The following is a 23,490-nucleotide window of genomic DNA, read 5'->3' on the forward strand; positions in this document are numbered from 1 at the left end:
ACTTTACGATATAAATATTTCATCAATAGTATCAATATTAATAAAAAAAGCTATACAATCAAATCAGTTTTGTAATTAATTAAAGATTTTGTACACTTGATTTAAGTACTTAATTGAGTAAAATAACATATTTAATGATATGCAAACGATTTTTAACTCTTACACTATTCGTTAGGATCGACAATGTTCAAGATGGTGAGGCAGCCATCTTGAGAGGCTATAGCTAAGGCTTTGCCCCCGTGCGCACTCGCCACACCTGTCACTTCTGCTGGAGCCCTGTATTCGGCTACCGCTTTGCCATCCACAGTTCTAAAATAATTTACAATGATTACATATATACATTCTATGAATTTTGAGGTTTATTTCTTCTAAGTTCTTCACTACGTCCCAAAAATATATTCACTAAATGAAAGTTTTTTTTTTTTATCACTCAGTAAACGGAATGTAACAATTTCCAAAAGAAATAAACGAAACAAAAGTAATAAGTACATAACAAAATAAACTTTAACCTAAGGCTTGGAACTCACTAAAACAATGATAATCTATGGATAAACATTCGAGTACGGGAAGCAAAGTTAACAATGACCAACCTGAAAACTCTCAAGGTCTTTCTGCCGCTGTGGTAATAAAACACGTACAGGTCATCGGAGCTAAACATGGTGATGATCGAGAAGACTCCTTCAGCAGCCCTTGATATGAGAGGCTCAATGGTGGTCCCGCGTTTCAGCTCGATCAAGTCAAGACCTCCTCTGGAGGGTGCGCAAAGACCAATCTTGCCGTCTTTGGTGCAAGCGCCGTTCCATCGTGGGACGATTCTGTGTTTTGAGTTAAAATTATGAAGCGGTGGCGATCCAGTGGTTAAGACGAATCCTGTTCCAATCCTACTCGTACTCGTATCACATGAGTTTGTGTATCAATCTGATTCATGTATAATAGAAGTTGTAATATACCATCACTTTTTTCTGATTATAGGAAAATGTCATGAGGAGCACTCATTGATGATCTATCAGCTAGTGTGTTAAATGGTCAGCTAATATGAAATGGAGAAGACAATGGCAAACCAGTCCATTATAATATTGCCCAGAAATTTGTTATGTGTGTACATTCCACATGACCACGATTATCAACAAAGGAATATGACAAAGAAAGATATAATTTTGGTACTTACTTTGGTAAAAAACACTTTAAAATTTTCATACGCACTTGTTTAATTTACAGAGTTTTGTATTATACTCGTAGTTTATACTGACCTGACGTGTCGTTTCGTCTTGATGTCCAGAATCCCAGCCTTGTCGCTGCCCACCACAGCCACCCACAGAGGCTTGTGAGGCAGCGCCACGATTGACTGGATATCCTTGATTCCGCTGTTCTTGATTGGGATCCTTCGACAAAACTCTTAAGTTTAAACTATATTTTCAAAACCGCTGGATCAAATTTATTCCGAATTACATTAATATGGCCCTATTAATGTAATTCGGAATACATTTGGTTAATATCTTAGACAGGCTACCGTGGGCAGAGCTGGGCAACATCAAATTCGAAAACACATCTTCTTGCCGTCAATTTACGAAAATATCGCTCATGGAATGTAAAAAAGATATTTTCTAGTTACACGCTCAGCGAAGTTTGTAATGTTGTCTGCTCACCTATGTAACCTAGTTCCTGTCTTGGCATGAAACACATGCAAACAATCCCTAGAAGACTTGTCCACCCCTGGCGCCACGATGTGGTGCTCATCCACTGATACCACTGCAGCTCGGTAGACCATGCTCCTTACTTCGTACTCCGCCGTGTAGATCTTTTCACCGTCTGAATAAACAACATCATTATTTACGAACATATTACAAAGAGGTTCTCTCAGAACTCTCATAATAGCTCGATTAGAAGCTAAGAATTACTGAATGAATCATGTAGATTGGCTATGCTAATACTGAGAAAAATGATTTATACTTTTTGCCGTACCTGGAAAGATGACGTTCATAGAAAAGTGCAGTTTAGAACGTCCTCTCTAGACATACTTTACCCTGACAAGAAGAGAGCTGACAGGAATCAGTCCACTAATGTACCGTCAATATATGTCTACAGGTGACGAACTAAAGGTCATTTTTCTATGAGCGTTATCTTGCCGGGTGGGAGCGGTGCGGTGTAATCTGTTCTACGTACCGGGTATAGTCCTAGCAACAATAGCAGCTATGGCAACACTGTCAACATTGTCCGCAGCGGATTTCATGGAGATGGTGATGAATTTCGTGCCATCTTCTAGAAGAAGAACCTGCTTCACGCCCTTTTGCTCTTCTTTAAATATGACCTAAAATATTGAGAATTCAAAGTTCGTAGTCTATATAGTTTTCAAATTAATAAGAAACGATTTATGATCCATCAGATCTATAAACAGATGGGTATTCTAATAAAAACAGCACTATTTAAATATGGACGGGACTGTATAAGACCTAGATTATCTATGATATTAGTTTACAACATACAACAAAACCTAGACCTGATCTGATCACCTTTAATTGTGGCTTTCAGAATATATAACCCTATGTCCAGCATCAGGCTTCTTCTCTCTGAGATGATGATGAAAGGATTTCCTTTACTGTTGATAGCAATGTTACATAATATGTATGACTATGTAAGTAATGTGTGCAAAAAAAAATAATATTTTATTGCATTGGATTTACGCTGGGCATAAATGATCACGACATAAAGAACGTTTACACGCAGTTTGCAATCCTTGTCAAGGTTCACTTATTATAATATACCTGTTTTTCTGGAGTGTCCCAAATGACCACGTTTCCCGATTCAGCAGTGATAACATTCTCCCCACTAGGCGTGATGACCGCATGTGTCACAATGGCCCCTAGAGGAGCATCAGCCAGCTGAGCTATAAGTTTCCCAGTGCTGGTGTCCCACAGACCCCAGCAACTCCGTGTGGCGGTCGCCGCCAGGCGCTGGTCGCGGGCTAGACTGGAAATTTGAAATAAATTTGTTACAAAATCATGATTATAAGATACAACCTCAAATTTTTATCCGAGAGAACTTATTGTATTCAACACGTTTCCTGGTCAGGAGACGACGATCAGACGACCTGAGACAGACATAGTGTCTGTCTGAGGGTCAAATATAAAGATAAGTATAAATCTCCTATTCTATCCAGATCATATTTCTAGGTAGGCCCAATGTGTGTAAGTAGACCTATCGCATGCGCGGCTCGTCATAAGATGATATTTAGTATTTATCTTCGAGAACGTTTTTTTTACGATAGTCGCGAAAATAACCTACATCAAGTGAAATATAGAAAACCATACATAGGAACTCGTAACTAAACTCCCACAGGAAACTATTCTCAATGCATAATAACTCTCTCTCTCTCTCATTTTCTATTATCTTCGCGTTCTGTGTCTATTTCTGTGTGAGCGTATAAAATAAACTTTAAAATTTTAAAAATTTGCTTGCGATTTTCCATCGCCCCGCCTGCCTGACGTCAACCCTCCATGGAAGGTGTAAGTACATATTAACTATATGTCAAAGACTTGGGGAATAATACATTCTCTATGGTCTATGAGAATTTCTCATTTTATATAAAGTACCTGATAGAATCAATTGGTAACTCCTGCCTGTCGATCTTATGGACTTGTTCGAAGATATTGTCTATGTTCCAGATCTTGACAGTTCTGTCGATGGAGGAGGTGATGACGTTGTTCCATGAACCCACGGTGAGTGGTTCCAGTTGGACGATTCTGCCGAAGTGCGCGTCCAAGACTTTTATCAACTTGGTCGTCTCCAAGCTCCATACGTACAGGTTCTTTCTGTATCAGACAAGAACTTAATAAGGCAAGAGAATGTTGTTCAAGAATTTACTCAGAAAATAGAACACTGTTAATTTTCTTTAATCTGAACAGTTTCCACAGCCATTGAGTGATCGTAGGAATTAATTTCGTTTTCATATTTATTGTCTTCATAATTTAATTCTCTCGAAATTAACCTTTAAACCTCTATGCAAATATTTAGCCTTCAATAAAAAATAGATATGTAATAACCACATAACTAATGCGTATTAATAATTCCACAGAAAGTGGTTTCTTTTTCAGAAAAATTTTATGTCAATAGTGTTACATTATAACGGAAATTTTAATAGTTAAACGTAATCTTCATCACAACCTTATTTCCACTTATGTGGGGTCATAACAGTGAGTCAAGCTGTGTCATAGAAAAACATAATCCCTTGTTGTTTTGAAAATAAATGCAAAAGTAGATACCTGACTCCAGCCACAGCGTAAACATTATTCTTGCTGATCATAAAAGAGTTGGAGAGGGTCATCTTGGTCGATATGTTTCTTATTGTGTGCGGCAGCTTCAGGACTATGCCTTCAATGCGATGGTCTTTTTTTGGTTCATCCTGCTTTTCTTCCTGAGGGACATAAAAATAACAACAGACCGCCATTTGGTGGCTTATTTAGGGGGCTCATAGGCTGTACAACCTTGAGTAGGTTGTACAGTTTCCTTAACTCAAAAATACAGCCCACAAATTTCCCATGCACATAACCGAAGCCAAGTATATACCTTTTAGCAATATTTAGGCAGTTGTAGAAGACTGTTCGATGCCCTACTCCGCATATGCAGGTATTGCAGAGATTTAGGTACTTAACTATATTCTAGTTTTCATGTTGGCCTTGACGAAGGTGTTCAAATTACCGGAATTCCTTGGGAATTCTATTTTTGCCTAGCCTAGGCTATGAGCCCTGGCAAGTAGCCTCATGCTACATGGGAGAATATGAAGTCCTATTCTTTGGCAAGTCAGAAGCTCACGCTATAGGTAATTGACATAACGCTAATATTGCATGCCTGTAAGGGTAAACTGTTGAAACGATAGTATTGTATGTGCCACACCTTATACAGTTACTGCAAGAAACATATTTGAGTTTGAGTTTGATATAAGACAGGGATATACATCCTTTCTTGAATGAATGACAAGACGAAATGGTATAAATCTTTTATATACTCACTTCCTCTTCATCTCTCTTGTTCTCTCCTTTCTTCTTTTTAATTTCAATTTCGTGTTTGTCCCTCGGTATTGTGTAATCGAAGTCCCATACCACAAAGCTGTATGTGGTCGTGGCTGGAAAATAAATTCAAATAGAAATATGGCCATTATTATATTTGTTGCGGCTTCTTTTTCACCTGCCTTTTGTAAATCGGCAGTAGACTTAGTTTTAAGAAATCAAAATCAAATCAAACCGTTGTAAACCATTGTTGCTGGAGGAATGGTGCAGGAATGGTCTACACAATAATTGTTAATTTTATTTAAATTTTAATCTTATTGATTACATACTAACATAGCTTAAGTGTACTAACAAATTTGTGCATCTTGGTAACTTGAATAAATAATTTTTCATTAATTCATTTACCAAAGTTCCAAACTACAAGCATTTCGGAAACTTGACTGCTGAGAAGAAATGCCGAAGGAAACTCATTCAAACAGTGTTGGGCCCTATCATGCCAGAAGAGCTTACCATATGGTATGGTAAGCGTACTTTTTGACACCAATAAGTAATGTATATCATCCTAAATTGAATAAAGACTTTCCAATTTCAAATGAGATTGAATTTTGAACAGATTTCAGCCTTTATACTTTTTGGACTTCATGTAGTGACAGTCAAATAAATTAATTTAAATTGCGTACATATTTATTCAGTATTATTAGTTTATTCATATTAAATATGACTAACCCTAGATTTTTTAGAATTGTATGAGTCTTGATGCTCCAAATAAAGAATATTATTATGTTTCTCCTTTTAAAATTTCTTGCGTGGGGACATGGATCCCACACCCAGAGGCCCTTTGGAGAGTTTTGATGTTGTGTAGGTTATTATGTTGTTATTATTATTATTATTTATTATATGCGCAATGTGAGGGACGGGCTCTGGGTTTTTAAAAGTTACTAATTATTTATTCTACTCGTATTGTATACGAGGGCTGCTATTTATGTATCCGGAATAACAAAATTAAACAAACATATATTATTACATATGGTTTTATTGTTTCTCGAAGTATTCTCCGCGATGATCTATGCACTTCTGCATACGATGAAACCAATTTTCAAAGCACTTTTTCCATTCTGATTGAGGTATGTCCAAAACGTGTGTTTTGAACGCATCAACGGCCTCTTCGCGGCTCGAAAAACGTTGACCACGTAATTTATTTTTAATGTTTGGAAATAAATAAAAATCATTGGGTGCCAGGTCGGGGCTGTACGGCGGATGACCCGTCAATTCAATCTTTTGACCCTCCAAAAAATTATTTGTTTCAGCCGACTTGTGGCAGCTAGCATTGTCGTGATGAAGTATGATTCTGCGTTGTGGGTTGTTCTTTCGTATTTTTTCAAAGACTTCTGGCAAACAAATGGTGGTGTACCATTCAGAATTAACCGTCCTACTATTCTCTAGTGGCACTGTAGCTACATGTCCGTTGATACCAAAAAAACAAGCGACCATTTGCTTTAAAGTGCTTCTCGCACGAACAACTTTTGTTGGATTCGGTTCATCTTGAAAGACCCACACCGTTGACTGCTGTTTAGTTTCAGGGTCATAAGCATAGATCCAGGTTTCGTCACCTGTGTAGATATTATAAACAGCTTTTGACGTGCCACGGTTGTATTTTTTTATCATTTTCTTACACCAGTCGACACGAGCCTGTTTTTGATCTACGCTCAAGTTGTGCGGAATCCAACGCGAACAAATTTTTTTAACAATTAAATGTTCGTGTAATATCGCGTGTATACTCGTCATACTAATGCCCAGAGACGCCTCTATCTCGCGGTATGTAACATGACGATCTTGCATTACTAATTGTCGCACAGCATCAATATTTTGTTGTACCACTACCGATTTAGGACGACCCTCCTTAATTTCATCCGTGAGCATAGACCGTCCACGTTGAAATTCCTTAAACCAATAATACACAGTGGTTTTCGATGGTGCTTCATCTCCAAAAGTTAAAATCAGTTGTTCGATGCACTGTTTTTGAGTTAATCCACGCCGAAAATCATAATAAATCATCGCGCGAAAATGTTCACGAGTTAAATCCATGGCAATGAAGACAAGCTATTTTCAAAATTGGCGCCAATTGAAAAAAACAAATGACAGGGACATGAAAAATATTTATTCTCTAGCCGAAGAGTTCTATTTTCAAATGTTGTAATTACTTTTTAAATATTCTAGAATTATTGGCCAGTTCCGGATACATAAATAGCAGCCCTCGTATAAAAAGAGATTTACCCAAAAGCATGCGGTCTTTCTTGCCTCTTTTCAACTGCAACACGGCCTCTGCAGTATCTGTTTCCATGTGGTTCAGCTCCTGGCACTTGATCCATTTGGACGCTTCTACGTTCAACTCGAATATTGTTATCTAAATTCAGGACGGAAGTTTGTATGAAAAACTTTTATAAGATATATTTATTGTTAGGGAGGATTGGTTATTGAAGTGATATAAAGAATTTGAATTTGTTGAAAAATTGGTAACCTGATATCCCCTTTCAGGGTCACTAGTATAGATTTTGGTCCAGTTCTTATTCAAGGCCATGGCGCCCCGACACCTTAGGGGTTGCATCCAAACGCCATCTTTGCAGAACTGCACCAGAAGTCTGTCCTCGTCCAAATCACCACTCCACATCACTAGGACAAAGTTTTCAAGATCTCTGAACTCGATCGCTGAAAACAAATGAAATTATTTTTCAATCAATGAGAGGCTTGTCGAATATAAAGAAACGTTCCTTCGACATGACTTTGTATACAGATCTAACTCATGGTAGACCATACCCGAAAGAAAACATATTGAAAAAACGTATGCACCCTACTTAGTTGACTGTTAACACTAATTAATGCTACAAATACGGTTATAACCGGTGATCTAGGTACAGCCGGTTTTCGTTGGTTACACCTATTGATTGCTTCTACACAATTTTGGACGTAGGTCTTTTATGTAGAAATAATATTTAAGCTGTGACTTACAAAGTATTTCCCAAATATCGCCCTCGTACGGCGCAGTATCGGGCACAGGAAGGGTTTGTTCGTGTTCTCCTCTCATTGAATACTGAACCCACGAGCGAGGACCATAGATGACCATGTGATGGTTCAGGACTGCCACTCCTCTTACAGTTTCTCCTGGGACATAAGACGGAGTATATTCAGGTATTATTTAGTAGAAGTATATTTCTGTTAGAAAGCAGATGCGCTGATAAACCATGATAAATTTAATGTAGTTCTTAAGTTCACTTCTGTCACTCGACAGTTGTTTCCTTCCCTCTCGAACCCTCGGCATCAGTCAGGAACTAAAAATTTACTTTTTTATCCCATCTTGCCGGCGTCATACGCCTCACACGGTGCGCCCAATACCACTTCAGTTTCCCTTCTTTCACTAAAATTACCTTCATCAAGAGGATTGTTGATTGTGATGTATTCACTGGTCAGCATATTCAGCAGCATAGACTAAAATTTAAAAATATGTATAAATAAAACAAAGAATTTTTCATATCAGTGAGCGCATTAATATCAATCGAGTAAAATGTGAGCGAAAAAGAGGGCGATTGCCAAACCCGATAAAGTTCTGACGATATTTCTATTTCTACCAAGAGACCCCTAAAATAGAAAGAAAACTGAAAAAAAAAATTGGTTAAACGACCAGGATTCAGAACATTGTAGCACAGCGTCAAACAGTAGTATTGCAGTCGAGGTTAAACAACATTTACAATTTCAATCACACTAGCACTTTTTTTTCTCGCCTTTAGTTCAAATCACATTAGACATTCACAGGCACTTTTTCACGTCATACCTTATAATATTATATAGTAATATCTCAAAAAGCAACAAACTACTGTCATTTTGGAACGTTATTTCCTACTTTTGAAAATAATAATGTAATATAATATATATATCTTTATTTCTCTCCACAAACAAGATTGCTTAATACTAGTTGACAATATTGAGGTACAATTGAACAACTTGAGTTTGTGGGAGCTGACGCTTGTACTAGGTATAAACCTGTCCTACAAGTCATCAGGCCCCGCCTCTTAATTAGTGAAAAAATATTGAAAGTACCCAACTAAAAACAGTGCTAATACAATATTGAAGTTCTAAAACTAGAAAATATAATAATAGTAGATTGTGAATGCTTATGTAACGCTGTTACGCTAAGTAGGCAGTTTACTTGAAAGGGGCGTGAGATGTCATGTATTGGTGTCAATTTAAATGTAGATGTGAGATTACGATTTCAGAAAGTATTTAAGTGTTACAATTATTTACTGATTTTTATTGTAAAACTTGAAGTAAATTTTCTGTCTGTAATTCTGGAATCGAGCGGGAATTAAACCCTCGCCCCTGTCTATCTGGACGGTGCTCTTGACCAAGATCGGACCTGTCCGATTCCATAATTTTTTCATCTCATTTTTGTTTTCAAAAATAAGTTAAAAAGCATGTGTATATAACAAATCCAGTTATATCCTACTGCTGGCCAAATGCTGCCATACCAGCAGGAAATCAAGGATTATCACTACCACTTACAACTGAATTGTTAGTAGAAGCTGCAGCCCATTTGTTGTCAGGCGATAGCTCTAAATTCTGCATGATGCCTTCCAGCTGAGGGCACAGGTCCCGAGCCAGGTCCGATGTTGACAGGTCCCAGGATATAACCCGACTGGATATGGAGACCACGTAGCGCTTATCCGAACTGAGCCGAAAAGCGAACACTGCGAACTGGTGACCTTCCAGGGAATACTAGAAACGGTAAAGGTGATTTAAAAGAAACATACCAAAAAATGTCTTCAAAAAATTGGTACTTACATTTTTTTTATTTAGAAGATAAGGACTTCACAATCAGAAACAAGTCTGTTTAGCGAATAATCTTCCTGATAATAGAATCCTAAATAGAAAATTAATCATGCCTGGAGATGCGAGCGAGAATGTGCTCAGAAGAAATAATGATAACGTAATGGAAGCAATAAGGTCACTACCTTCAAAGGTCCCCCCGGAGTATGCAAGCAATGATGACTGGGCAGCAACGCGCAATGGTTCTTCCCTTTATCATGACATTGCTTCAGTAACGACGCGACTGCAGGGTTGTGAGGAGCTTCAGGCAACAGTCTCCCAACCAGTTGAGGAGCCAACATGTCTGAATAAGTGCCAAGGATAGCTCCTCCAAGGCGAAGCGCATCGGCTACTAGCATTAATTCTCTGAAACGAATACTTGGTATTACTAAGATTGGTATATTCTTTCACATGAAAATAATAAACCGATTTTCTCTTTAGCAATGTTCCACTTCTGTGCAAAAGTCTTCTTTTCTTTTCTTTTTTTTTTCAGATCCACCTTTGTATTTGTATTGGTCTTGTTTTGGTTTCCTTTCCTATCAGGTCAAGGACTAACGATTAAACGGGATATATACCTGACGGCGTCTTTATTGACATGTAGCTTGGCGTCTTCGAAGTCAGCTAAGACCGCTTGTAGGGGGCAGCAGTTTAGCTTGGCATGGAGCCATTCGTAGTTGAAAAGTACTTCTGCATAGAGATCCGTGAAGCGTTTCGAACGGACCAGGTGAAAGGGTAGTTCGCCAAACTAAAAACAAAAATATGGTTAAACAAAATAATGGATAGATGGATAATTAATCTACATCATTGATTGTGCTCAAAATACAGCAGCTTGCCTTGATAAAGTCGTGTCGTTATGTAGACAAGACACAAAACGACTTCCTAGGCAATATTATTTGAGTTTTCTTCCATTGCCATCTCTATTTTACACAATAGCTGATAATTATGGAGAAGGCAATGGTAGTCCTCAAGATGAATTACTTCAACGGAAGCATGTGTTGGTCTATGGCAACTACTATACATGAGGCAGGTTGCTATACAAAGCCTAGTAGCCTCTGGAATCCCGTATGTTGAAGCTATATTTCTTGCTTGCTTATATATTCTATGACAGTTACCTTTCTCAGATTGTATCTCTTAGTAGCACCATCAGCTGAGGTGAAGACCAGTGGTTGGAGAGGCACTTTTCTATCGGCTATACCTTCCTTGTCGGCTAGGTTGAAGCGGTGGCGTTGGATCTCTGTATACTTGAATGGCTTCGGGGTTCCTCCACCCCAAATGCCTGCAATTTTTTTTTTCATAAAGATATGAGTAAGTAGATTTCTTTATTACCTCATCGCGCTTTATCGCGCAATCGTCTTGAAATTTCTCATACATATAGTTAGGAATACGGTTCAAGGATATAAAGTAGTCTGTCTACTCGTATGTCCTTCTGGACATACGAGTAGACTACTTTATATCCTTGAAAAATAACTGTTCCTGTGGGAAATTATGCGAGCGAAGTAGCGGGAAAAAGTTAGTTCAAAAATAAATGAGCAATACAACGTACCTAGATAATAATCCGCAATCATCGAATGGAAGTACATAGCCATGTTCATATTCTTGAAGTACCTCTCCCGGGCCGTGTCTCTGAACTGCCGGTGGTACCAGTTCATCACAGATACTCCATCTGCTTCCCTCTCTGAGAGGTAGTTTGGGAGGTCATTACGTATCCTGAAACAGAGGAGGAAAAAATATTGTATTAATATCATAATTTTATATTGCTACTCTAACCCTCACTGGGCACATTTTTTTAACTGCACATTCATTGGTTGACAGTTTAAGTTTGTCGCATACAAACTTCACTTCTACTCGCCACTAGATATCATGTCAAGATGCTTTTAGGCGACTTAAATAAAAATCTGACACCAATGTTAGCAATAACAGACTAGTAAAGAAAGAGAATGCACATTCTTCTGTAATATTTATATTGCACGTGTTTTTGTAAGAAGAAGTTAGAATATGGACAGAGTCGGAAATTGCAAAACCAGTTTTTCATAAAATTTGTAAAACAAACTTGGTTATCTCACGAGCTATGTAGCAAGAGAATTCCCTCACCTTGTCCAAAGCAAAGGAGGTATTCTCCTGACAGGAGGCAGATGGTATTGGTAGACGTCATCCAAGACCTTGTCATCCAAAGAGATCAGGTCCTCCAGCTCTGTCTCCGAGAGACCACTGCGAGCTGCTGTGATGTAGGCCAGCGCGTGGAACACCAGTAGACGACCATGCTAGGAGATGTCATGATCAACATTAATCTTCCTCGTCGCCACTGAATGGCTAACTAGTTTGTCCAATAGGGATTATTTTCCTCGTATTCACATTGCTCTGGCCTTTGTGTTCCTTCTGGATAAATAAATAAGAATGGGCCATGACCCGTGCCTTTGCTCATAGATGAGAAGATGGATGTAGAGGATATTATTTACAGCCGCGCGTGTGCACGTTTCAAAGACACGAAATTCAAAAAAATTTAATTACTTCTGAAGGTGTTCTTTATTCAGAAAGACAAGGAAGAAGAAGATATTCTTAGCTCTTATAAGCCAATAGACGGGGAGACCAGTACAGCAGTGAGACACGTAAATTATTTACAACACGTAGAGATATTTACCTGTTTTTCGATCCTCTCAAACAACATCATAATTGAATCCATTACAGTTGATGCGAGGTGCGTATCCGTTGGCTTGGTATAGCTTCTCCAGCGGCACACCTATGCACAAAACAAAATGCCAGGCAACTAACTTGAATACGATCTGACACAGGGTTAGTTAAATAACATACCCGAAGAGAAAGGAACTAACTAAAAGTACATAATTAGGCTTTATCCTGACAGGAGGCAGATAATACGCTAGACATTATCCAAGATCATGTCATATTAGGTCCTTTGTAAGTACGCTTGCTAGTAATTTGCACTACTTGCTTGCAGTAAAAATGGGTGATGATTAATACCATGCAGTAGGATCCATTAACGCCGCACGTCGAACCTTTGGCTTTTTATATAGATGATCTTAATGAAGGTGATGATAACGAATGGATACTTTACCTCAGCGAATACCAATTTGACAAATATAGGCAAAGAACATGAGCTTATAGCGTTAGAGACCAACCGCCACTGGTAATTTGAAAGATCGCGAGCTGCCGAGGCCATCCAGAGCCTGAAATTTAAAGAAATTATAAAAAAAAGATTTACAATTTATTTTATTTCATCAGATATTTTGTTAGTAACAATCAAAACATCTTAAACTATGTAGTTACAGTATAATAAAGAGTACTAGCGTAGTAATACATTGGTATATTATAACAGGGTGAATTTTCGAGCGTTTTGGCCGCCGTCATTACCCTTCTTCAAATTTCAACAAAGACAAGAAACTTTTTACTACCCTAATTTATAAATAATAATCTGTGTAGCGTAAAATTTAAATAACATTTGATTTTTAAGATTTTAGAATGGTTCTTTATTTTAAAGGAGGATAATGACATCGTTCAAAACGCTCGAAAATTCACCCAACAACTCAGGAAATGGAAAGATCCACCAGTCACTGCTTTACACTCCCATGAGAGACTGAACAGCAGCGATCCATGTGCCCACAGTCCAGTCTGGTCACCATACTCAGGATGTAATAAAAACTAATCACTTCAATGGAAGAAAGAGAGAGAGAGAGAGAGAGAGAAAGAGAGAAATTACGCATAACTACAACTATGGACGAGATTAGAGTACAGAAAATTAAGTCTGTTAGAACTCTAAACTGGCTCCCAAAAGTTTTAAGAAGGATTCCTCTGCATGATTCATAGTTTGTCAAACTTACTTCAAAACTTGCATAGCCAGGTCTTCTCCCAAAGCGGTCACCTCAAGAAAGTTCTCTTCAGAGTCAATCATACGCTTCAGGACCTCGTATTCCTTTGAAACCTCTGGATTAGTCTCCTCCCGAGCACAAGTCACCATGATCTGTATATTATTAAGTAATATAATTACTTTGAAAACTAAAAAAGAAACAACGTGTGCCGTATGGTTCTGCCTTACAATAGGACCACTACATATCAATCTTCATACCAATAGTCAACAATGGAATCCCAAGCAGGGCTGGCCTCGAACATACCAAGAATTTGTGAAAGAGAGAAAAGCAAATACAAAACTATGGAATAAACTTTCCTCTGCGGTGTTCCCTAAATATTTTCAACATCGGTGCCTTCAAAATAGAGTCCATCGCTTTCATCGGCAACGCATCGGTGACCTTATCATTGCTTATCATCAGACATGCAGGTTGTCTGATAGCTTCAGACTACTTGCGTGTTCAATTAATTGTTTTCTATGATTATAAAAAAATAAAAGATAATAAAAATATTGGTAATGCAGACTCACTTTACAATGCGGCGGTAGTCGTGTCGGCAACCAAGATACTTTGTTGTTCTCCGTGCCTATCCCGGTGAGCTGGTCCACAGAGTCCAAGAAGAGCAGCAGAGGCTGCTGTTCTGTAGCTATCGTCAATAACTGCTTGAAGTACGCTGTTAGCGGTACCAGGTCATCAGGGATGCCCTCGAAGGGCAACGCGAAGTTGTATGATATCTAAAATTGTATGTAATTATATTTATCCATACTAGTTATAATGTGAAAATCTGTCTGTCTTTCTGGCAGCTTTGTCGGCTAAACCGTTGGGCCCATTTACCAACATAGTTGGCACTTTTAGGGTGAGTTTGCTTGCTTTGCATGTTCCTCACGATGTAATAATACGCACCTGCTGACAAATAGAAATGAGGGTAGGAGTAAGCGCGCTGGAATCCGGCGTAGTGCCAAGAAACCTTATCACATTGGTGGGTCTCACGTCAGCGAACCACTCGTCCAGACACTTTGCGGCGCTTTTTGATAGAAGGCTCGTTTTGCCGCAGCCACCTGCAATATGAAGATTTTCAGCATCTCAGATTAATTCCACTGCTGGACGTGGTGATAATTTTAGAACTACAAATGCTCTGGAGACAAGCAGAGAGATGGGTGGACGATATCAGGAAGCATGTCGTGTCGGTCGTAACTGGATGAGGAGCGTTTAACCATGCGTCACGCGTCGTGGCACTACTTGGTATAACCAAGTCGTAAAAAGATTTATTTTTCCATGGATATAACTGGAACCTCTCAGTCACGTATGGTCTCCTAATATTTTTTCGAATTAACGGACGAACGCAAATTTGCGACACGCAAAAATTGTATTTTTTACCTTCACCATAAAGAACGAGAGGTTTGTCTGAAGAATTCTTGATATAATTCTCAATGAACTTCAAGTCATCTTCCCTTCCGTGGAACACCTTTACAGAATTGTTGCAAGCATGTAGATGTTGCAGAATCTCTGTCACTATCTGACCCTGGGCACTACTATCTTCCTTACGCATGGCCCTAGAAAATAAATTAAGTTTTAAACCACCAGATGAAGACCTTGGTACAAGAGTACCAGGATAAGGGGATAAGGGAGATAATAATTTTACCTGTCAACTAATTTGACAATATTCTTATAGAAGTGAGTGATGAAGTGGTTGAGATATTCCCCGTGGGTCTCTGGGTCAAGACCGTCTCGACCAATCCATTCCACAGTATATCTGAAACAGGGCAGTTATGTTTATCATATGTTCAGATAAATTGCCATCACAAATAAAAATAACGTGGCTTATTCTTCTTTAAGTGTGGCTTATTCTTCTTTAACATGGCAAATCTGCAAACGCTCTATCGAATAGTAAATAATGTATTCTGGCCAGAACTGACTGACACTTCGATACAATAGCTTCATCGGAAACTCCCATATAGTCAGCACAATAATGTGGCTAAAAATAAATTTCTGAGACTGACACGAAAAAATAGAGATGTAAATAGGAATCTCTCACTTTTGGATATTAGTAGTCTCAATCTTTTCCGGGAGCCTAACATCCCTTAAATCGGCAAGGAGCTTTGAAGCCTCAGTGTCCAAACTCCTGTTGAGGATATCGACGAAATTGCTAGCCTTCTTCAGGTTCTGGAGATTGATGTTATTGATGTATCTGACGTACGCTAGACAGTGATTCTTCGTATTCTTCACGTTGAGAACACCATTAATCACTTCTCGTTCAGTCACTGCACATAAAACAAAATCAAACAATAGAAAAAAATGCATGTGACAAAAGATAAACATGAATGTTGATAGAGAGGGAGACTGTTGACCCCGGCCTTCGAGACATCGCAAACCCTAAGAAGGACTGATTAGACCAGCGGAAATTTGATAAATCACAGCAGAATGTAAAAAATTTTACACTCACTTAATGAAAGGGAAGAATGGACATTTTTCTCTTATCTATGGGGTTGAATATATGACTGTACCTGACATGAAATAGTTATGCATGGTGTCCTTGTCAATCTTCCCAGCGTTGTAAAGTTGCAGGGAGGCCTTTCTGAACAGTTTCTGCATCTTGTTCAGGGTGTCCCACCACACGGCTTGGTCTTCGGCTTGTAGTTTTGGTACTCGCTGGAAACGGTTACCAATGTAAGACCTCCTGGCTCCATCAGTAAGTTTAATAGTGATGGTAAGCCCTTCTGGCATGATAGGGAACGACCGTTCAAATGAGTGTCTTTCGGCATTTCTTTTCAGCAGTGGTCGTTTCGAAATGCAATCAGTTTTTAGCTTTGGTAAATATGATTAGAATATGACATTAAAGTTCGTTTATGCTAATCTGGATTGTTGCTTTGATCTTGACGGGGTAGGAAAAGGATTACCACTTTTCTAGAAAACTAGTTTTTGCCCTAAAAACGGATTAACTTGAGGCTTTACAATAGGACTAATCCATAACCGTAAATGCCAAAGTCGGTCTGTCTGTCAATCTGTCTGTTCCGCTTTCATGGCTAAAAAGCTAAACCAATTTTGATGAAATTGGGTATGCATGTGCTTAAAGACCCTCGTTAAAACATAGGCTACTTTTTTCCAAAAATCAACCCTCAAATGAAAATAAAAGTTTGTATGAAAATCGACTGTTCCGCTTTCGCAGATAAATTCACGCGGGCGAAGCCGCGGGCAAGAGCTAGTCTTCAATATATTCAGGTTCGCCTGGACGTCTGCAACACCCTGTGCACGCTTTGATAAAATTAAGAAACCCTATCTCTCATATGAGCGTGTTCCCCAGCATTTGAGCGTCGGAGCCCAGGGTCCGCAGATTGAAGTATGACACTGTACCTTGTTATTAAAGTTGATGAGGATAGATGATATGGGCTGGAGAACGGATACCGGAGGCACGGCATTCGAGTCCTTCTTATACCATGTATCCAGGAGTATGACGTCTACCCCGCCGGCAGCCAGCTCGTCTCGCAGCATCTGCAGCTCGGACGACAGTACGTATGTTGGGATCGGTCTGGTGAAATAATATCGATAAGAATCTTAATCTTTAAATAAAAAATCAGGGCTTGAGCGGCTAAAAACCCACGCCTATTCGAAATAGTGCTCTTAACATATTTAAATACCCTACATAGTATGGAAAAAATAAGCTGGACAGAGAGAAAAAGCAATGAGGAAGTGCTGGAAATAGTAAAAGAAAAAAAGAAGACTGCTGACAGAAATAGAAAATAGAAGGGGAAGAATGATTGGCCACTTGATACGACACGACGCCTTATTTAAAACTATTTTTGAAGGAAAGGTGACAGGAAGAAGAGGTCCAGGGAGACCGAGGAAGATTTATGCGAGCAACTGAAAGAGAAGGCAGGCGTCGTGTCGTGTCGAGACCTTAAAAGCAAAGACGAGGATAAGAGAGGCGTGGCGTATACTCCACCGACAAGAGCATAGCTCTTAAATAAGAAAAAGAAGGTATATTTTCGATTTAAGTTTAAAAGGCATAATGGTATACACCAATATAATAAATAAATAAATGAGGACAAACCACACATATTGAGCTAGCCCCAAAGTAAGTTCAATACTTGTGTTATAGGATACTAACTCAACGATACTATATTTTATAATAAATACATATATAGATAAACATCCAAGACCCGGGCCAATCAGAAAAATATCGTTATCCGTCATGACCCGACCGGGGATCGAACCCGGGACCTCTCGGTTCAGTGGCAAGAACTTTACCACTGTGCCACCGAGGTCGTCAAATTCAAATGCATTTATTTCATTAGCTCAAATAGTGTTCTAACATACTAACAAGATTGTTAGTATGTTAGCAGACTATTATGCAAATGCTTGTGTCATAGAATCCTCTCTCTTTCTTACAAATCGTACATTTATTTAACGACGATTGATAATTTATTTATTCGACGACCTCGGTGGCTCAGTGGTAAAGTGCTTGAACCGAGAGGTCCCGGGTTCGATCCCCGGTCGGGTCATGATGGAAAATGATCTTTTTCTAATTGGCCCGAGTCTTGGATGTTTATCTATATATGTATTTGTTATAAAATATAGTATCGTTGAGTTAGTATCCCATGACACAAACGTCTCGAACTTATTTTGGGGCTAGCTCAATCTGTGTGGTTTGTCCTAATATATTTATTTATTTTTTCGATATTTATTATACGAAAAATAAGCACATATAAATTGAAATGGGACATGCTTTAGCTAAGAAAAACTCGACTCGCCCATGATGTGTTTCGTATTGCTGGTATACGATTTATAAAAAAAGAAAACTACTTACTCGGCCTCATTCAAACCAATTTTCCTCAAACATCATATATTTTTATCATTTTTTATTACACATTTTACCACTTTGAAAGTGTCTCTCGCGCAAACTATTCAGTTTAGAAGAAAATATATATTAGAGACCTCAATATCATTTTTGAAGATAGATTATTTCCTAGATAGATTCCATAGATAAATATAAATATAAATAAATAAATATATTAGGACAAATCACACATATTGAGCTAGCCCCAAAGTAAGTTCAACACTTGTGTTATGGGATACTAACTCAACGATACTATATTTTATAATAAAGACATATATAGATAAACATCCAAGACCCGGGCCAATCAGAAAAATATCGTTTTCCGTCATGACCCGACCGGGGATCGAACCCGGGACCTCTCGGTTCAGAGGGAAGCACTTTACCACTTCGCCACCGAGGTAGTCAAAATAGATACCCCACACGCATGGGTTTGATAAAAAAAAAAGTTCTAAGTATTCCCAAAATTACCCCAAGACCCCAAGAATTTCTTGTTTTTTTCTATTTTTGTGTAAAATCTTAATGCGGTTCATTGAATACATCTAGTTACCATGTATCAACAGTATAGTTGTTATAGTTTCGGAAAAAAGTGCCTGTGACATACGGACGGACGGACGGACAGACATGACGAATCTATAAGGATTCCGTCCGATTTTGCCATTTTGCTACGGAACCTTAAAAAATTAAACCAAAAAACATACTTATCCCATGTAGGGATCTCTTACCGTCAACCGGCGATAGGTGGACAAATGAAATTGTTTGTTTCGCATTGAATTAGTAGAAATAGGTTGTTGCGCGAGGCATAAAGGCATCTGACATGACGTTGACATAGCCGAATCGTCAATGCTTGAACTTAATGCTACAAATATGACATTAAACAGTCTACTTTTAGGTCAAAAATAAAGTTTTACGTGGGTAATAATACCTGTAGCCATATTTCTGGCCCAGAAACACAACGAAATTGGGCCCCATGGAAAGCCGCTGGCAATTCTTGATCTCTCTCATGCACAGTTCTGTGGTCATGTGGTCGTCTGTCGCTTCGTCCCTCACCCCCCATCGCATGTCCACTACCTTCGGAGTTACACACAAAATATCATCCTGACATATTACAAAACGTAGTAACCCTGAGTATAAATATGTGCCAATAGATCGCTAGTGTTGCAGTCCTGCCTTTGTGCGGAGCGACAGCAGCTAGCTGTTCTATAGATTGTATTATGCTTGTATATGTATAGATCATAGATAAAAGAAATATATATATATAGATGTAGCAGTCAAATAGTGACATGCAATCGCGTCACGCGGAACATCGTGTCGCAGGAGTCGGATTGTGATCCGGAATGAACGGATATGTCATTTTCACTAAACATTTTGACTTTGTATGACTAATGGCGCTGGAACTGTTACTTTGAAGTTGTTCATATGCGTGTGCTTTCGGTTCATATCTGTAGACGTGTACTCTATTGGTACGTATTTATACTCAAAGGAAGTCCCCCATTCGCGTCTGTCTGTATGAACGCGATAAACTCAAAAACTACCGATCAGACTTTTGTACGTTTTTCACCGATAGATATAGTGTGATTTACGAAGAAGGTTTAGATGTTTAACCTATACGCGAGTAAAGCCGGGACGATCCGCTTATCCTCCGTGGAGGTTCCAAGTAAGGACGCCGAAAACTGTGCTAAATGGCTGAGAAAGAGTAGGAAAGCACAGCCAGAGTTGTTCCCATCCCATGCTAAAATAGGACCTTAACCACCCGAGGATGTCGGATGTGGACCGAACAGACAGCAACTGAATTACCAAAAAGAGATGACTACAGGCAAGCGACCAGTCATCATGAAGCGCTAAATCTTCAAGAAAAGTTATTTTTATGCTATCACTGGGCTTGAAGTGTCAAATCCGAGAATGTGACAATTTATAATGAATTCAATCAAATTGAAAATATTCCATCGACAAGAACCTCGTTCAATTTATTGATTATTGATTGGTTCAAAATTATTTCTGTTATTATTGATTGTTAATTAAATGTTTTGATTGATTCAGACTACATGGCTACTGTTTGTTACCTGAAATTCTAAGCCATGCTTTTCCCTGCAGTAATCCTTAATTCTGGGATAGCATTTTGCCATCAGCGTATTCCTTTCCATAGTTGTATCTGCAAACATGCATAAAGCCTATTAAATACTTTTTATTTAACATTTTATTTAACCTTTTATTTTATTAGCATTTTATTTAACCTTTTGATGACATATCCCACTGTTGGGCAATGGGTTTTTTTACACTCACTGGAAAAGTTTGTGAGGATGTATGTGTGTGTGTGTGTGTGTGTGTGTGTGTGTGTGTGACGGATTGTTATGAAATTTGGTACACCTATAGAATAACAATTGGTACTTTTATCCCGAAATCCATGGCGCTGGTAGTAATTTATCTATATCACAATGAGAATGGTCGTCTCGACGAAGAAGAAGGATAGAAATTATGAATTATGACTTTATAATCCTAACTAATATATTCTGACTAATATTATAAATGCGAAAGTAAGTTTGTTTGTTACCTTATCACGATTTATATACGAGTACTTAACCAATCTTTTTGAAATTTAGCATACATGTAGTTTGAAGTATGGAGAAGGACATAGGGTACCTTTCATCACGGAAAATTAACGCGAGCGAAGCCGCGTGCACAAGCTAGTAAGTAATATATTTATTAAACTTCTCTTACCCGTGAATGTGGAACTGGTGAATATCCTCACGATCTTCGAGCTGACCGGAGGAAGGCTCTTCAGCGAACCTCCAAAAATCAGGTCTATAGTACGCTCATCCATGACTCTATCTCTATGTCAAATCCGTAAACAATATTTCGGTTATTCGATTACTAAATACCTCTATAAAGGAAGTAAAATTCGTAATATTTATTTATTTTTATCTAAATACATATACATAGGGTTATTTTTAAAACAACAGCAATGTCGCACGACTAATTGACATCATAAGTGATGCCGTTGTAATGAGATGAGTTTAAAGCGAAATACACATTATTCTCTAATTTGTTTTTCATAAAATAGATAGCAAAACAAATATATAGCCCTTCTCCCATTGCAGCGCCCGACAGGGTCCTTAATTGTTCATTTATTTTGTAAATTATGACCTGTATACTGTACATTAAGGATGCAATAAATAATTTGAATTTGAAAAAAAAATAAAGCGGTTTAAATAGGGTATCCTATTTAATAACATCGGTAGGTAGGTACATATATTTTGCCATCATAAGTTCTTACTTAAGACGGCGCGGCGCTTAAATGAACTTTTATTTTGACTAATATTATAAGTGCAAAAATAAGTATCTTCACGCTCTATCTACACAACCAATCTTCTTGAAATTCTGCATAAGTACATGTAGTACGAAGTATGAAGACCAAAATTTATGACGTATCATACCGGAAACAGAACTGTCCCCGTGGGAAATTCACGCGGGCGACGACGCGGGCAAAATCTAGTTTCAATATAAATAGCTTTTGATCGCTTATTTCATGATTCCAGGTAAAGAGGAGGTCTTGATTCCCTATTGAAAGAAATCGCAAATCGACATACTTAAATTGACAATATTTTGATCGCGTTGACTTAAAAATTAGCTAAAAAGAGATCGTAGATTTGATACAAATTTCAGCTTGATACGTTGTAAACGTTCTTTAGAAAAAGGGTCTTGACAGACGGACAGACTTTATACTTTTGAGGCACAGAACCCAAAAACACAAAAGATACTTCGGGCGGAGCCAAATAAAGCATACTATCATTTCCATATGCGAAATTGTGTCTCTCTTTTGTACCTTATTCTAGGGGAAAAGCGACGAATTTGAAATGAATTCGCGTAGGTTAATAGGCGACTGTACCTATACGTACCTAGAGAGATTCTCACCTGACCTAGTTCCGAGGACTTTATTAATCAATACTGCACTTAAATGTTAAGGTCGCGGCCATTATCGATTAAACCTGCACTTTTAAATATACCGTAAGAATCGATTAATTTTCAAATTTGATTTAAGAATACTGGTCGTCAAGAAAAATTATATGCACCAAAGCGTATTTATTTTTTTGTTTTTAGGAAATCGAACGCGTCTTGTTCAAAGAATATGACGATAGACTAACGAAAACGAATCTTGTTATTCGTTGCTAGGCAACTATTTAGATTTTCGATTAGAGCTAGCGACGAGCTTGTATCGATTGGACAATATTATCGATAGTTGGCTACGAAAATAAAATAGTTTTGTATTAAATATACGGCAGGTATCTACAGTCACTAGCTATCTCTAGTTGGTAGTACTAATAGTAGTACTACCGGTAGTACCACAGGTAAGACTGGAAAATTTTCTGTGACACCTACTTATTGTATTCGTGCAATGCAAGTACTTGAAAGTGCCTATAGTAATGTTTAACCCTTTCACAAAAACGAGACACAAAAGTAGTTTAATTGTGGTAACATCTGCAGGAATTTCTTCAGTGGTCATTCCGAAATGCCAGTAGTTTGTAGCTTTTTGACAAATATGAAACAATTAAGATTTAAAATTTGATGTGAAAAAGTGCCGGTGAAAGTCTAATTGCAATTGCAATAATGCATAGTATATATATAATTATTTTTATTTATTTATTTAGGTACACAACATAACAGTGTAAATATAAAACTTGCAAATAGGAAACTAAGTAGGTACAAAGGTTCTATATATTTCTATAGAAATTTCTTCCCGTAGACCCGCGAAAGAAGAATGGGAAAAAAAGGCATTGGCGTGTACAAAAAAGAAAATTACAATAAGCTTAAACATTTTATATAATGTTTAATAATATAATGTATAAAATACGTATAAGAACCACATATACTAAATAAGTAAATAAACTATAATAGTAAATACAAATAATATATACACATAATTTAGATATATTAGGATGAAACA

At 38.0% G+C, this 23,490-nt stretch overlaps 1 protein-coding gene across 2 annotated transcripts; it reads right to left on the bottom strand.

Moving 5' to 3' along the window:
• Positions 1–53: 53 nt before the first annotated feature.
• LOC128680146 (uncharacterized protein) lies at positions 54–23,157 on the bottom strand. Of its 2 annotated transcripts, none has more exons than XM_053762988.1 (33): positions 22,461–23,157; positions 21,267–21,379; positions 20,612–20,700; positions 19,474–19,619; positions 17,069–17,243; positions 16,222–16,366; positions 15,753–15,978; positions 15,360–15,470; positions 15,095–15,270; positions 14,621–14,775; positions 14,248–14,451; positions 13,694–13,833; positions 12,931–13,042; positions 12,499–12,597; positions 11,952–12,121; positions 11,404–11,567; positions 10,973–11,136; positions 10,436–10,605; positions 10,007–10,226; positions 9,558–9,770; positions 8,426–8,486; positions 8,010–8,162; positions 7,522–7,709; positions 7,278–7,407; positions 5,007–5,119; positions 4,260–4,411; positions 3,591–3,809; positions 2,763–2,967; positions 2,164–2,308; positions 1,647–1,809; positions 1,251–1,382; positions 591–815; positions 54–309 (listed from the first exon to the last, which is right to left on the bottom strand). In XM_053762988.1, the coding sequence occupies exons 2-33, from the start codon at positions 21,367–21,369 to the stop codon at positions 165–167; spliced, it is 5,013 nt and encodes a 1,670-aa protein (XP_053618963.1). In that variant the 5' UTR covers positions 21,370–21,379; positions 22,461–23,157; the 3' UTR covers positions 54–164. The 2 variants fall into 2 exon arrangements, with proteins under 2 accessions (XP_053618963.1, XP_053618962.1); XM_053762987.1 differs by having other exon boundaries at positions 22,445–23,157.
• Positions 23,158–23,490: the final 333 nt, after the last annotated feature.

This window comes from Plodia interpunctella, chromosome 23 (assembly GCF_027563975.2).
Source record: "Plodia interpunctella isolate USDA-ARS_2022_Savannah chromosome 23, ilPloInte3.2, whole genome shotgun sequence".
Taxonomy (NCBI): Eukaryota; Metazoa; Arthropoda; class Insecta; order Lepidoptera; family Pyralidae; genus Plodia; species Plodia interpunctella.